We start from the raw sequence: 14,129 nt of genomic DNA on the forward strand, positions 1-14,129 counted from the left end.
GCGTTCACCTGGGAGGAATTTGCTTCCTCTAGGAAGAGGTGAGTCGTACTCCAGGGAAAATTGAAAAAAGGAGAAGATTGCTCTCTGCTCATTTCCTCAGCAGGAGAGCAGGAGCTGGAGGTGTGTGTTCCTGGTGCTGTGCTGATTTCCTGATTTCCCATCCTGCTCCTGGGAGCTGCAGCTTCTGCCTGGAGGTCTCAACAGGCTCCTTGGGGTGAAGCTGTTTCCCAGTTCAGTGCCTTTACTGGTGTTAACCATTGGCTGCCAATCTTGGGACTGTTTCATTGTGTAGATGATGGTTCAAAATAGTAACTTGCTGCTGTTATTTCCCAAGGCACCCTTTTCCTCCTCAGACTGTTGAGTGCAGCTGAACTGGAGCTCACCCCTCTGCCCTTGGACACACCAGCCACTCCATGATGCTGGGCAGGTAAACAGAGGATTTTGCATATTGTAATTCTAGCTGTGCTGCCAGGATCATTTTTTCCATACTTCTGTAGGAATTGCCTTTGCTTTTACAGTGCCAACCTCCTGCAGTGCAGGGACAGAGACACAGGGCATGGCCAAAGCCTACAGCCCCTGCTGGACACGGCCTGTGCTGGTCTTCACTTGGCAGAACACTTCATGACAAAAATGCTTTGATACAGATTTATTATGTACAAGACAAGTTTTAGAGAGTGACTGTTTTTTAGATAAGTACATATTAAGGAAATGTCAAATTAATTAATGTGTTAATGTTATAAAACAAAGGCTGGTATTGCTCTCCCACTGTACCCAGCCATAGTGGGAGGCTCCACAGTGCAGTCTCTAGTGTCCCTCATTTTGCCAAGGTGAACCATGGCCATCCATCACCAAATTAGGAAATCCCCAAGCCCCTCATTAATTTACAGTGCCATAGGGCAAGCCTAATAATGCCCTGGAAGCTCCTAGGCTGATCCCATGATCACACCATCATGGGATACAGAGTGCAAGGTCTAATTGTGAAAAGATTTTACAATTGCTTTGAAAGAAATAAACCACCTAGCCTCCCACTAGAGCTGTCAAGGGCTTGTTTTCAGCAGCCCTGACAAAGGATTCTCCATGTGAGGATGGTGGCCCAGGCTCCCCTAGCGAGGCACAGCACAGATCTTGTAGGGCTGTGGGGCCATTGCGATGCCCATCATGGGCTGGGGGCTGAGTGTGGTGCCTGGGGGTGCCTGGAAGGTGAATTTCTGGAGCAGGGAGGTGAAGAAGAGGAAGAGCTCGGAGCGGGCCAGCAGCTCTCCCAGGCAGGCACGCTTCCCTGTGGAGACAGAACCCACAGCATCCTCAGAGTGTGCTTTTGCTGCTGAAAGTGCTTCTGCCTGCCCTTAGGACTGTGGTCCAGCTGTGCTACCCCATTCCTGGGTGAGTTTTTCAATCCAAACCAAGCTTCCCAATAATACTTTGGCATTACAGCATGGTCTTCCCCCCAGATTGCATGACTTTACACACACACATGACCTGGATGTGCCCATGCTGGGACAGCTCACCTAAGAGAGCTACCAGAGATGTGTGGTGCTGGTGTAAAAGCAGGTGCTAAAAGCAATTTCCCCATGGAAGCTGCTGGTGAGGGTTCCCCAGGGTTCCTGGGGCTGAGCTCACCAGGCCCCTGGCAAGCTTAGCCATGTGGAAGCAGAGCAATGGCCTCAGTGAAGTTGTTCCTAAGTTCTCTGGAATTTACATGGTTTTTTATTACTCCTCATTTCTCTTCTGTGCATGTGAAAGACAAAGGGCTCCAAGTGTGGTTGTGGTGCTTTGGGGAGGCAATGGGAGCATTTTGAGCAGCACCTCCAGGGTGCATCTGCCCTTTCCATTGCTGTTTTCCTCCCTGTCTCCACCCTGCAGTTGGAAACTCAAGCCCACGTGGACCATAATTCAGCAAATCTTACCCGTAGAAAATGGTAGAAAATACTCATTTTTCCAGAACTTCCCATCCTTCAGAAAATGCTCGGGGTTAAAACTATCAGGGGTTTTCCACTCATTCTTGTCAAACAGCAGAGAGGTTAAATTTGTCATCATAATAGTGCCCTAAGAGGAAAAAAGAAAAATAAATCACACTTCTCTGGCACTGACAGCAGGAGGGGCAGTTTTATCTTCCAGTCTCCTCTCCATGAAGAACATCCTTAGTCAAATTCTACTGAAATTATTTGTGCAACATCCCACTGCAAGCCCAGATTTTCTACTTCTTGTCTGTTTGGAAGTGCAGTTATGTAACTGCATTTTCCCTCATCAGCATCATTTTTATCTGTTGTAATCTTGGGCTAAAGTCCCTGTAAGAGCTGGGAGCTGGGATCTGTGCCTCAAAGGCATGTGTGGGGTGGGGCACTACTCAGGGAGCTGGAGAACATTGGATGGAAAAATCCATGTTCAGCAGGAGTGAACTCTGGACAGGGCAGGGACAGTGTCTGCACAGGAGGCAGCTGGCCTGGCACCGTGCCTGGGGAGCTGGGAGTGTCCCTGGAGAGCCAGCACTCTGGAGTTTACCTTTGGGATGTAGTAGCCATCCACGTAGGTGTCCTCTGATGCCATTCTTGGCACGTTGAAAGGGATAACGTTGCCTTTCCTCTGCACTTCATGGATGACAGCGTTGGTGTAGTGCAGCTTGTTCCTGTCCTCCAGGGCTGGTGACCGTGCCTGGCCAATGACCGCATCGATCTCAGCTTGCACCTGGGCTGGGAAAGAGCAGGAATGAGCCCAGGGAAAAACCCTTGGAACAACACAAGGGTATTGCTGTAAGGGTCTACCAAGGGACCTCTTATGTGAGTGTGGGGACGCTCCCAACTGGTCTCTCACAAAGCTTTGAGGGATAAAAGCAAGGCAAAATATGTTTTTGTTAATTGTACCTTGAATTTCTGGATGTATGGCCATAAACAGCAAAGCCCATCGGAGCGTTGAGGACGTGGTCTCAGTCCCAGCAAACATGAGGTCAAGTGAGCAGGCCATGAGGTGCTCCTCCTGGAAGATGCCACTGTTGTGGTCCTTCAGGAGAAGGAGTGTTAGTGCCACAGGAACAGTGAGGGTGTCCTGGCACCAGGCTTGGTCCACACACCCCAAGGATTTTGGCAGATGCTGCTGACCCCTCGCATCCCCATCCTGCTGATGGGTGGCTTGAACCTGATGTCTGTCCTGAGCTCATAAAAGGCTACATAGGCAGCTCAGAGAATCTGGGCTCGTTTCCCATCCCTTCTGGTTTCTCAGCCCCACTCCAGGAGGGTTTTCTCCCCATTGCTGACCTTGGAGATCTCCAGCAGGTAGCTGTCGATGTAGTCCCGGCTCTCTGAGGGGTTCCAGTCCTCCTTGTGTTTGTTGATCTGCTCTTGCATAAAATTTTCCAAAACCTTCCAGTATTTAAAAATTGTTTGGTGGGCTCCAGGTAAATACTTCATTATAGATGGGAAATTGTTGTACAGCTTTGAATACAAAAGGAGAAGGACAAGTTGAATAAAGGACTTTAAAAACTTTTCTGACATCAGGACTTCAGCCTGCGATTGCTCTTGCTGAATTTCTGGAGCTGGTGGAAACAGCTCAGCTCCAGAAGAGCAGAATTCTCCTTATGGGGTAACTTGTGTGTTACCCACTATTTCAGCATGCAGGTTGGCAATCAGTGGGCAGGAAAAGTGATTTTGGATGAGAGAGAGCAGTGTCAGCATGGCACAACTTAAACAGAAGGAAGAAAGAAATGACAGGCAAATCTACCCTGTGTAAAGGAACAGGGAATGACAGGTGATGACAACACTGTGACTTTAAGACTGACTCCAGAGAAGAAACTATGCCCTGAGTTGGTGGCAGGAGGGCTGTACCTGGGTTGAGACAGCCCCATGGAGAGCAGTCATTTCATTCATCAGCTTCAGCAGTCTTTGGAAATCATCATCGTGGTAGTCAAACCGATTGCCAAAGATGAGGGAGCAGATGACATTTGCAACAGCATTAGTGATTTTCAACTGAGGGTTGAAAGGATTCCCTGGAGAAGACAAAGATCAGTTCTCTTCCATTCTTCTCAGAAAAGAAGAAAACACATGTCAGAGGTAAAGTAGTCAAGAAATATGAATGAAATGAGTGGCCCCTAATGGGCACTGTCCTATGTCAGTGCTTTCCTGGGGTGCCCAGCTGACCCCTGAGCTGGCCAAGCTTGGCAGAACAAGCCCAGTGGTCCCAGTTCAATCAGCTTATGGAGATGTTTGTTTACTTCTGAAAACAAGGTCTGCAGGATGTCATTTGAATTCATTGGAAACATCAGCATTTATGCACACACAGTATTTCCCAGAGAGGAGTAGATTGAAGGTGGGCTGTGAATAATGCTGTGGGTGTTGCCTGGCTGCATTCCCCAGCCAGTTGGAAGGCAAAGCACCTGTAGGAAGGAGCAGGGATGCTGGCAGTGTTGAAGCATTGCTTGCAAGGTGTGGTATTTTTCAGCATGCAGTGACATTATTACAGGCCCCACCACTTCCTGCCCTCACAGCTGCTGAGGGCCATGGCACTCACCCTGTTCATCCCTAAACACATCCATGAGGTATCGGCACTCCTCCTGGATGCGCTCACCCTGTTCATCCCTAAAGTCATCCATCAGGTATTGGCACTCCTCCTGGATGCACTCACCCTGCTCATCCCTAAACACATCCATGAGGTATCGGCACTCCTCCTGGATGCACTCACCCTGCTCATCCCTAAACACATCCATGAGGTATCGGCACTCCTCCTGGATGCGCTCCTCCAGGCTCCTCTTCCCCAGGCCGAAGTTCCGGAGCGTGGTCAGGGTGAACCTCCTCTGTGCCTTCCACAGGTGCCCGGTGGAGGAGATCAGTCCTGGCAGGAACACAGGAACACCCCTGTGAGCCAAGGCCGATCTCCCACTGAGGGAGAAAAGCTCCAGGGCTCTGCCTTGTCTCCAGCTGACTCAGACCTCTGCAGGGTGGAGGCTTGGACCTTACAGCTGAGGCATGTCTAGAGGGGTAACTCACCAATCTTCCTGAAGATCCCCTCATCGACGGGAAGGTCAGGGCGGTCCAGGAACTTGTCCCCTTGGTTTACGAGCACTTCCTTCACCAAGCGCATCCCAGTTACCATCACAAACTTCATGCCGCCCATGTGCATGCCAAAGATGTCACCATATCTTTTAACTAGCTGGGAGGGGACATAAACAAAAGGGGTTTTCATTTGCAATGGATGTTCCCGGTGAGACCAGGACACCCCTGTCAGGGGACATGGGTAAAAATAAGGGAAGAGTGGGAGGGGAGACAGAATGTGTGCACTCTGCCTGAGGGCAGGTTTTTTTTCCTCTTTTCCTAAATCAGTGACTGGGATTATGTTAATTGGCCATAAATCAAGCAAACCTCACCAGGTTTGATTTTTGTGTCCTATGTTTTTCCAGTTTTTGTTCCACCCCATTCCAGCCCTCACTTGGACCTGTTGGGTTTGTACATCCGTGACTGCACCTGTGGGATCATGCTGTGACCTTTGCCCATGGAATCACTCGGCACTTGTCACCCTGCTTGTACTCAGGTAAATGTCACCGATGAGGGCAAACCTCCTGCCTGCCTCCACTACCTGTGGGGTTTGGGTTATCCCTTTCCCTGCATGCCTGGGGATGTGTATCTGCAATCCCTCCATCCCTTCCCCGTGCTGCTCACCACCTACGTACCCTCTGCACTGCGACCACAGGATCTTTGAAACCTATGAGGTAGAGGTGCCCCAAAAAGGGCAGGCGGAGGGGGCTGGGAGGGAAATTCTTTGGATTTCTGTTTTTCATGTAGTCTGCGATGAGCAGGAAGATGAAGAGAAAGATGAGGAATGTCTGGAGGGAGAGGCTGTCCCAGAGGAACTGCAGCATGGCTGGATGCTGGGGGTCAGCAGGGATGTGTCCCACAGCAGGTCAGGCAGGTTGAGCTCACAGGGCACCACTGAGGCCCCCAGGGCTGGGGGAGATGGGTGATGTGCTGGCACAGCTGTGGATGCAAACACAGGACAGCAAGGAGTGGCTTTTGCAGCCTGCTCTTGGGGCTACATTCAGACCCATGCTTTCCCAGCTTTCACAAAGGATTAAACCCCTTCTTGATTAAACTGAAATATTCCCTCTCATCTGATTTAAAACAAACCCACCATCAACCAGAACACCCCCAGCTTCCTCCTTCCCCTCCAGACTCCCCTCAGTACTTTACTAAACCCCAGTGCTCCATGCCCTTGTCTAAAGGACAGAAATGAGCTTTGTGGGATTGAGATTAAAACCTGGCAGTTCAGGCATGCAGCTCCCACAAACCCATCTCCCAGGATGACCCTGCTCCCTCCTTCCCAGGTGTCCTCACCGTGCTACGTCCCAGTTTCAGCTTCTCAGGGAGTCTCCAGCTTCTCGGAGAGCCTCGTGCTTTCCTTGTTTACAGCAGCTCGCTTCCTGCTATGAAGAGTCCCGGGCCAAGCCCCAGGTCTCAGGGGACGCCTGAGATAAGGTTGCACAACCTTTCCCAACCCATCTGACTGAGTTTTGTGTTTCTGTGCGTCTGGGTGACGTGGGCTGGGAGTGAACAGCTGTCCCGGAACTCGGCGCTTCCTGAGCACCAACATTTTCTGATCTCCACCAGAGCAGCGCAGGCAGAGCAGCTGGCTCTGGCCATGCCCTGATCTCTCCAGACACCCCTTCCCACCTGCCTTGTCCTCTGGGTCACAGCCCACGGGGAAGCTGCTCCCAAAGCCCCACAGAGCTGATGAAGGTGGTGAGAAGCCGATGCAGATGCCCAGCTCTGCAGGCTGGTGCCCTTTGGTGGGAGCTGACAGCAGAATGTGCTGCATTTTCCCACCCAGGAGCAGCTCTGGGTTAGGGTGGTGTTCATGCACATGGACATTGTGGAACTTAGATGTGTTTGTTGTGTTTTACTGTGAAAGAAGCAGGGAGCAGCAGCACTTTGCCCCTGCACCATGTGGCTCTGTCACAGCCTCTTGCAGTCATCAGCAGCCTCCTCTTGCTCTGGGGGACGTTTTGGGTGCCTTTTCTCTCTTTTGGGGCCATCAGTTGTGGCTGTTGGGATTGTCCAGTGCTGATGACAAAGCAGCAGAGCCACTGTTGTGATGCCATACACATGTTCTCCATAACCTTACACTTGGGAAGCTGGAAAAGTCAAATCTGTTTTACTGTGGAATTTTAAGGGGAGAGGCCTGTTTTTGAGAATATCTCTTTTAATCTCTGGTTTTTAAGCACACTTAGGCATGAGCCTCTGGAGATGCATGTGTTCACCAGCAGTAAAATGAGAGGATCCACTTGAAAATTAAACAAGTTCATGCCTCCTGCCTTTAAGGTATGGCATCATTGCATTTAATTAAAGGAAAAAAAAAAAAGAAAAAGAAGATCACTTCAATCGTTTATTCTCTCCAGGAGTAGGGGAGGAAACTCCAAAGTTAAGAAGAAACACAAGTTGGAACTGAAAGAGAGATCAATATTTATTTGCTAAACCAATGTGAATAATACAAGCTGCAGCCATAAGCCAGAGGTCAGACCTACAGCAGAAGGAAAACAAAAATGGAGAGAAACCAGTGCCTAGTCCCAAGTGGCGTTGAAGACTTCATAGGTGAAAAGAAGTCCTTGTATCTTTTATGTTTTCTCTTTTACAAAGACAAAAACACAACATGGGAGCCCGTGACTGTGAAACAATAATTAAAAACGCAATAGGATTAAAGCGATCAGTCGGAAGGACAGTTATGTGACAGAATCCCCGTGTGCCCGGCATGGCAGGGATGTGATGTGCAGAGGACTCTCCCCTGTGGCATAAATCTGCCACTGCACAGGGATTGCTTTGTACCGCAGCAAAGCTGCTACTGCCGGGGACAGAGGAGAAAACCAGTGCAAATGAAACTCGATGTAATCCTCTTTTCCTGTTAACTATTCCATATCCTACGTGGGTACCCACAGAAAAGTCACTTACGAAAGGTAAGAAGCAAAAAACCAACAAAACCAAGAAGAAGAATCTTTGCTGTGACTATAGTCCAAACTGAAGCACACAGGAGACAGCATTTCTAAGCACAAATGGTCACATAAATGGAAAAATTCTCTACAAGTTGCATATTTAATTAACTCTTAACTCCAAAGAGGCCTGGCAGAAGCTGTGTCCATGGTGCAGGGTGCCCTGTCCCAGCTGCTACCTCAGCCCCCCGCGACATCCTTGCTGGTCACAGAGACACAAATCTTTGCCAGAAGCAGAGGGGAAGTGCTGAACTTGTGACTTCCCACCACAAAACCACTGTTCCAACACTTCCTTCCTGAGGGCCACCACTGAGCCGCCACGGGCATGACCCTTCCAACTCTGCTGTTCCCTTTCTGCTGTGCTTCAGGTGAACTGCTCCCCAACAACCCCAGGGGATTATTTTGTTGCAGCTTTTCTGATTTGTATTTTACTAGCACAAACCTTTTGCTTTTCTAATATAAAATTGCTATATCACATTTTTATAGCACTTCCAGACCTGCAGGAAGCAGGTGAGAAGTGGGAAGCAGGCTCTTTGTTACCACTTGGGTTGGGCTTTGGTAGAAGCAGCTTCTACTCCCCTGTAGCCTCGTAATTAAAATTCCCATGTACTCTTTGAGATCCAAAACAATGCTTGCTGCTGCTGCTGCAGAGATCTATTTTATATTTCAGATATTTTTTATCCCTGGAAGTGTCCAAGGCCAGGTTGGACAGGGCTTGGAGCAACCTGATTTTGTGGAAGGTATCCCTGCCCATGGCAGAGGGGTTGATCTTTAAGGTCCCTTTCAAGCCAAACTATTCCTTGATTCTGTGATTTCCAGCACACAGCAGCAATGTGGTGCTGTAGGGAATGTCCACCACTCTGAGCCCAAGCCCCCCTGAGGCTCAGGATTGGCTGTGGCCACCTGAAAACCGAAACTGATGCTGAGTCTTGAGTCCAGAGCTTGTGTCCAAGGCCAGCAGCTTGCTCTGAGCAGGGACACCTCAGGAGCCCTTGGCTATTTGGGTGCTGCAGCATTAGAGGCTGCTAAGTGGTCTCTGGGTGATGGACATGCTCCCCATGGAAAAGTCAACATCAAAACATGCTTTTGCAGCTGGCAGAAACCTTTCTGGGAATTCCTGACAGTGGGAATTAGTGAATAAGGCTTTTAAATCCATGCATTTTGTCAGACTGGTAGCAGGGAGCAGAAATGAGGCGAAGGGAAGAGCCACAAGGGTTGTGTTTGCTGCAGCGGGCAGGATGGGGCCCTTGTGCCCTTCCCCTGCCACCCGGATACCAGAGGGTGCTGGACCTCCAGGCCCCATCATTTCAGCCCAAAATCTCTGGGGTGGGTGGTCAGGAGAAGGGGATTTCCCCGTTTGTGAGGCTGAGGGGGCTGTGGGGCAGCCCCAGGCCCGGCTCAGTGCCGGGGCACGGCGCGGAGCTGGAAGGGTTTGGGGCAGCGCGTGAGGCTGAGCGTGAAGGCGAAGGACAGCGCGGCCTCTGCTGGGGCCTGGAAGCTGAACTTCTGCAGCAGGGCCACGAAGAAGATGAAGAGCTCGGTCCTGGCGAGCTGCTCCCCGGGACAAGCCCTCTTGCCTGGAAAAGGAACACAAAGAACCGGACAGAGTGCCGAGCGAGCCCCAGGCAGCTCCGAGGCTCCTCCGGGCCGCGCCGCCTCGCACCGGCTGCGGCGGCTTTTCTTCCTGGAAAGGTTAGGTGGCAATGTTCACCCACACAATCTGCTCAAAGCTTCCCCAGAAGTTTACTGCCGAGCAAACTGCGCCTGTTCTGAGAGGCGAGGAGCGGAAACTGTCTGAACAACCCAGTTATGTAACTTCTGCAAGAAGAAAAAGCCTTTTTCTTTTTTTTTTATCTCACAGTAACAAATTTATTTCCTCCCCGCTCCGAGCAGCCTGTATTAACTGTGACTGGGATTTTCAGTGTGGGGATGGGCTGCAAGCTGAACAGGAGCAGTACCCCCTACTCTAAAAGCAGTGTCTTGGGGAAGAAATAAAAGCCTTGCAAAAAGAAAAGTCAGCTCTGCATCCATCACCCTACCTGCAGAGAAGGGCAGAAAAGCCTCCCGCCTCCTGTACTGGCCGTTTTCCAGGAAATGTTCAGGATTAAAGGAGTCGGGAGTCTCCCACACGTTTTTGTCGAACATTATCGAAGTCAGGCTGGTCATCAGGGTGGTGCCCTGCGAGAGGTGGAGAGGAGTCGAAATGTTGTCAGACTGGGTTATAATTAGCTCTGTAAACTACACTGTTTTAAGGGCAAAACGGGCCTTTTCCCCCCTAAGCTACGTAATTAGGGTGAAAGCCTGCAGGATTGTTCACTTGTGTGCGTGTCTTTACCGATCACTGAGTGTTGATCTGCATCCTGAGCTGCAGTAACAGGTGATGGTAATGCAAACCAACTTTAAATTGGTAGCATTGCATTCCCATAGGACCTTGAAGCAATTTAATCAAGTAATTTTCAATTGATTTTTTAAAATGTGTTTTTTTAGGAAAAAAGTAAAACTGATCTGGTTTATCTCCACATTCTCCATCAGCAAGAGAAATATTCTAATCAATATGGAGGCAAATGCCTGAATTTTTAAAATTTGCCTCAGTGCAACCAGTCATATAGAGGGAAGAGACCAGTTATATATAAATCCCATATTTGCTTTTGTAATTGCAGAACAGCGTGTGTGAAACAATACTCATTACCTGTCTTTCATCAAGTGCTACTTTTAATAGATGATTATTAATATTGTGTAGAATTAACAATCCCAAACTGTTTGCTTTCCTATGTTTCCTCTATTCCCATAACATGTTGAGGGTGTCTTTTACAAAATTTAAGGCATAAACCTTTTAAAATTATCAATTACAGCCAACACCATGAGGATCTCACAATTCTCCTCTGTAAGGAGGTGAGATCCATAACAGCCCCACAGAATCCATCAAGAGGGCTTGTATTTTCTAAATAATTGTGGTATTTCTGTAAGATCCTGCTGACTGGTCCCCCTCCAGGTGAGATTTGGGGCTTGGGCCGTGAAGACCCTGCTCTGGTGGGACAAAGGCTGGTGGGATGAAGGCTGGTGGAGTGAAAGCTGGTGGGATGAAGACTGGTGGGATGAAGGCTGGGATGACAAAGGCCGAAGGGATGAAGGCCGGAGGGATGAAAACTGATGGGATGAAGGCTGGAGGGATGAAGGCCGGTGGTCCCCACGCACTTTGGGCAGGTGGAAGCCGGCCAGGGTGGTGTCACTGGTGGCCATGCGGGGCACTCCCAGGGGCACCACGTTGCCCATGCGCAGGACCTCGCTCAGCACGGCGCTGGTGTAGGGCATCCTCTCCTTGTCAGCCATCGAGGGCTGCTGGCACTGCCCGACCACGGCGTCGATCTCCTGCTGCACTTTCTCTACAGGGAGCAAAAAAAAAATTAAAAATATCCCTCTTCATAGAATTTTTAGGGTTGGAGAAGCCCTCTTAAATGATCAAGTCCAACCATTAAGCCAGCACTGCCAGGCCACCACAGTGCCACATCCTCACTCCTTTTGAGCACTTCCAGGGTGATTGCACCACTCCCCATGGCAGACTGTTCCAGGGCTGGACAACTTTTTCAGTGAAGAAATTTTCCTTAATATCCAACCTAAACCTCTCCTGGCTCAACCGGAGGCCACTTCCCCTTGTCCTGTCTCTTGTTCCTTGGGAGAAGAGACCGACCCCCACCTGGTTGTACCCTCCTTTCAGGGAGTTGTACAGCATGAGAAGGTCCCCCCTGAGCCTCCTTTTTTTCTGGGCTAAACACTCCCAGTTCCCTCAATAGCTTCTCCTAAGACTTGTCTTCAAAAGGTTCCCAAGAGGATACGTGGGGCACAGGCATATCCAAGATGTGGCAGAGCTGGGATAACTCTGTTCCCTGAGTTTTGGGCTAAGCAAAGGACCCCTGAGCAAAGGCCCTACCCTGAATGTGGGGGTACGCGGCCATGTAGAGCAGAGCCCAGCGGATGGCGGTCGCCGTTGTCTCTGTCCCAGTTAAGAACAGGTCCAAGGTGGAGCACAGCAGGTTTTCCTCATGGAAATAGGAGCTGGTGTCACCCTTAAACTTGGAGGAAAAACATGGCAATGAAAGCTCTTACTCTGGAGGGGATGCTTTTAAAACCCAATCCAAAATCACCTGTGTGTAACTGAAGTCCTACTGCTCCTTTATTATCTACACCTGGGCTTGGAAATTTCCAGCCTTTCACTGGATTTCAAGCCCTATGGACTGTTTTGACAGACACCCTGGTTGCTGTAGAGTGGCTCTTGAAAGCAGGTAGCATTTTTAAATGTCAAGTTTCACAATAGCAAACACAGGCGTGCGAGTGCTCACAGAAACATGAACATGTTCCCTGAGAGTCCTCCTACGCCGTGTGACAGAACGAAAAAGGGAGAAAGACAAAGTGTAAATCCTTTCAAATGGAAAAAAAAAAAATCTGTGGGTTTCTAAGTGATCAGGCTTCTGCTGCTGCTGAAGTTTGATGTGGCAGAGGTAGGGAGGGGAAGGCAAGAACTGTGAGGCAAGAACTCCCCTGACAAAATAGCCCTGAATCTTCTCTGCTCATTCTATGGGTTAATCTTTAGGTGGTTTTGGTTGTTTACTTCCTACCTTTTCTATTTCCTTCAGGTAGCAGTCAATATAATCTCCTGCCTCGGACTGGTCCAAATCCTCCTTGTGCTTTGCAATCACACCTTTCACAAAATATTGAAGTTTCTCCCAGTGCCTGAAGATTTTCCTGAAGGGTCCTGGCAACCATCTCATGATCAAAGGAAAAGCGTTATAAAGCTGGTAAGAAATCAAAGAGAGCAAAAGAGCATTTTTTGAGTTAGAATAGAGCAGGTATCAGAGTTGAGAGGATGGGACTCTCAATTAATTGATTAACTCGGCTTGCTACCATGAAAAAAATCATCCTTGCTGTAACTATCCAATTTGTACAAATTTATTTACATAGGTGTAAATGAGTGCAAACAAGATAAGAATTGGACAGATATTTTCTCCTGATAAAGTTCTCAAATACTGAATGGCCAAAGCTGCCCCCTAATGTGAGGTGGCCACAGGTGAGGTGGAGGCAGATGAGCGCCTTAGTGTGTCCCCATGGAGGGGACAGAAATCAGACTATGGTGTGTGGCCATGCAGAAAATGCATCACCAAATCCACCTATTTTGTTTCTAAACCTGAAATCTCAATTTTTTTCATAAATAGAAGTTATTTAAGAAACTGGTCAGGATATGGGTGTGGAAAAAGATAGGAATTTTCAGTGTTACTACTTCTTTTTAGATTTTCTTTTAAGATCTTCTTTTAAGATCTTTCATTTAAGGTCTTCTTTTAAGGTTTTCCTGTTGTTTTTTGGTTATGTCAGGCATAAGATTGGTTTCACAATCCTGTAGTATTTTTTTTCCTCCATGTGTCCCAATAATTTTGACTTATTTCCTTGCTTTCCTGATATTCTTTGTGGATAAATCCAATCTAATGTAAAACAATTCTCCTGGTCATTTTCCTTTAAACGTGGCTCTTTTTATACAGGAAAAGGCAGATTATACCAATGCCTTAGAATTCCTAGTTTCTGAGCTGTTCCATGCAGCTGGAGCTGGAAAAACATCCAAGTGGCTTTACCTGGCCCCAGAAACTTCCGATGAGCAGCAACGTTTCAGCCAGGGAGTGCAGCAGTTCCTGGAAACGGTTGTCATGGTAGTCAAAGCGGTTCCCAAAAGTTATGGAACAGATGATGTTTGAAACAGCACTGTTAATTTTGTAATGAGGGTCAAAGGGCTGTCCTGGAGGAAAGAAAAGGAAAGAAAACTGCCTGTAGGGAGGTTGTGGCCAGGTGGGAGTTGGTCTTTTCTCCCAAGGAACAAGGGACAGGACAAGAGGAAGCAGCCACAAGTTGTGCCAGGGGAGATTTTGACTGGATATGAGGGAAAGTGTCTTCATTTGAAAGGATGGCAGGCTTTGGAAGGGGCTGCCCAGGGCAGTGGTGGAGTGGCCATTCCTGGAGTGTTTGAAAGGTGGATGTGGCACCTGGGGCCGTGGTTTAGTGGTGGACACGGTAGTGCTGGGTTAATGTTTGGACTCAATGAACTTAAGGATCTTTTCCAACATAAATCTCTCCATGATTCTATGATTCTAAAGAGAGCTTTCATTTGTTTTTCCTGTTCAGTCTC

At 48.7% G+C, this 14,129-nt stretch overlaps 2 protein-coding genes across 8 annotated transcripts in view; both read right to left on the bottom strand.

The window, feature by feature from the left end:
* Positions 1-659: 659 nt before the first annotated feature.
* LOC139594563 (cytochrome P450 2J2-like) lies at positions 660-6,473 on the bottom strand. 2 transcript variants are annotated; one of them, XM_071436864.1, is made up of 10 exons: positions 6,318-6,473; positions 5,657-5,960; positions 4,977-5,139; positions 4,672-4,821; positions 3,819-3,979; positions 3,252-3,428; positions 2,862-2,973; positions 2,503-2,690; positions 1,908-2,046; positions 660-1,279 (listed from the first exon to the last, which is right to left on the bottom strand). In XM_071436864.1, exons 2-10 carry the CDS (start codon positions 5,843-5,845, stop codon positions 1,104-1,106), a joined length of 1,455 nt encoding a protein of 484 aa, XP_071292965.1. In that variant the 5' UTR covers positions 5,846-5,960; positions 6,318-6,473; the 3' UTR covers positions 660-1,103. The 2 variants fall into 2 exon arrangements, with proteins under 2 accessions (XP_071292965.1, XP_071292964.1); XM_071436863.1 differs by having other exon boundaries at positions 661-1,279; positions 2,862-2,997.
* Positions 6,474-7,425: 952 nt separating this feature from the next.
* LOC139594562 (cytochrome P450 2J2-like) overlaps positions 7,426-14,129 on the bottom strand; it is a 54,538-nt gene continuing 47,834 nt past the window's right edge. For all 6 annotated transcript variants that reach the window (XM_071436857.1, XM_071436856.1, XM_071436859.1 and 3 more), the window contains 6 exons: positions 13,582-13,742; positions 12,577-12,753; positions 11,892-12,033; positions 11,159-11,346; positions 10,003-10,141; positions 7,426-9,540 (listed from right to left, as the gene is read on the bottom strand). In XM_071436857.1, the coding sequence (XP_071292958.1) occupies positions 9,362-9,540; positions 10,003-10,141; positions 11,159-11,346; positions 11,892-12,033; positions 12,577-12,753; positions 13,582-13,742 (986 nt within the window). In that variant the 3' untranslated portion in view covers positions 7,426-9,361. The remainder of the gene's footprint in view (positions 9,541-10,002; positions 10,142-11,158; positions 11,347-11,891; positions 12,034-12,576; positions 12,754-13,581; positions 13,743-14,129) is intronic.

The sequence above is a fragment of the Agelaius tricolor genome, unplaced genomic scaffold (assembly GCF_023055355.1).
Source record: "Agelaius tricolor isolate 1412-34295 unplaced genomic scaffold, bAgeTri1.0.p SCAF_11, whole genome shotgun sequence".
Lineage (NCBI taxonomy): Eukaryota > Metazoa > Chordata > Aves > Passeriformes > Icteridae > Agelaius > Agelaius tricolor.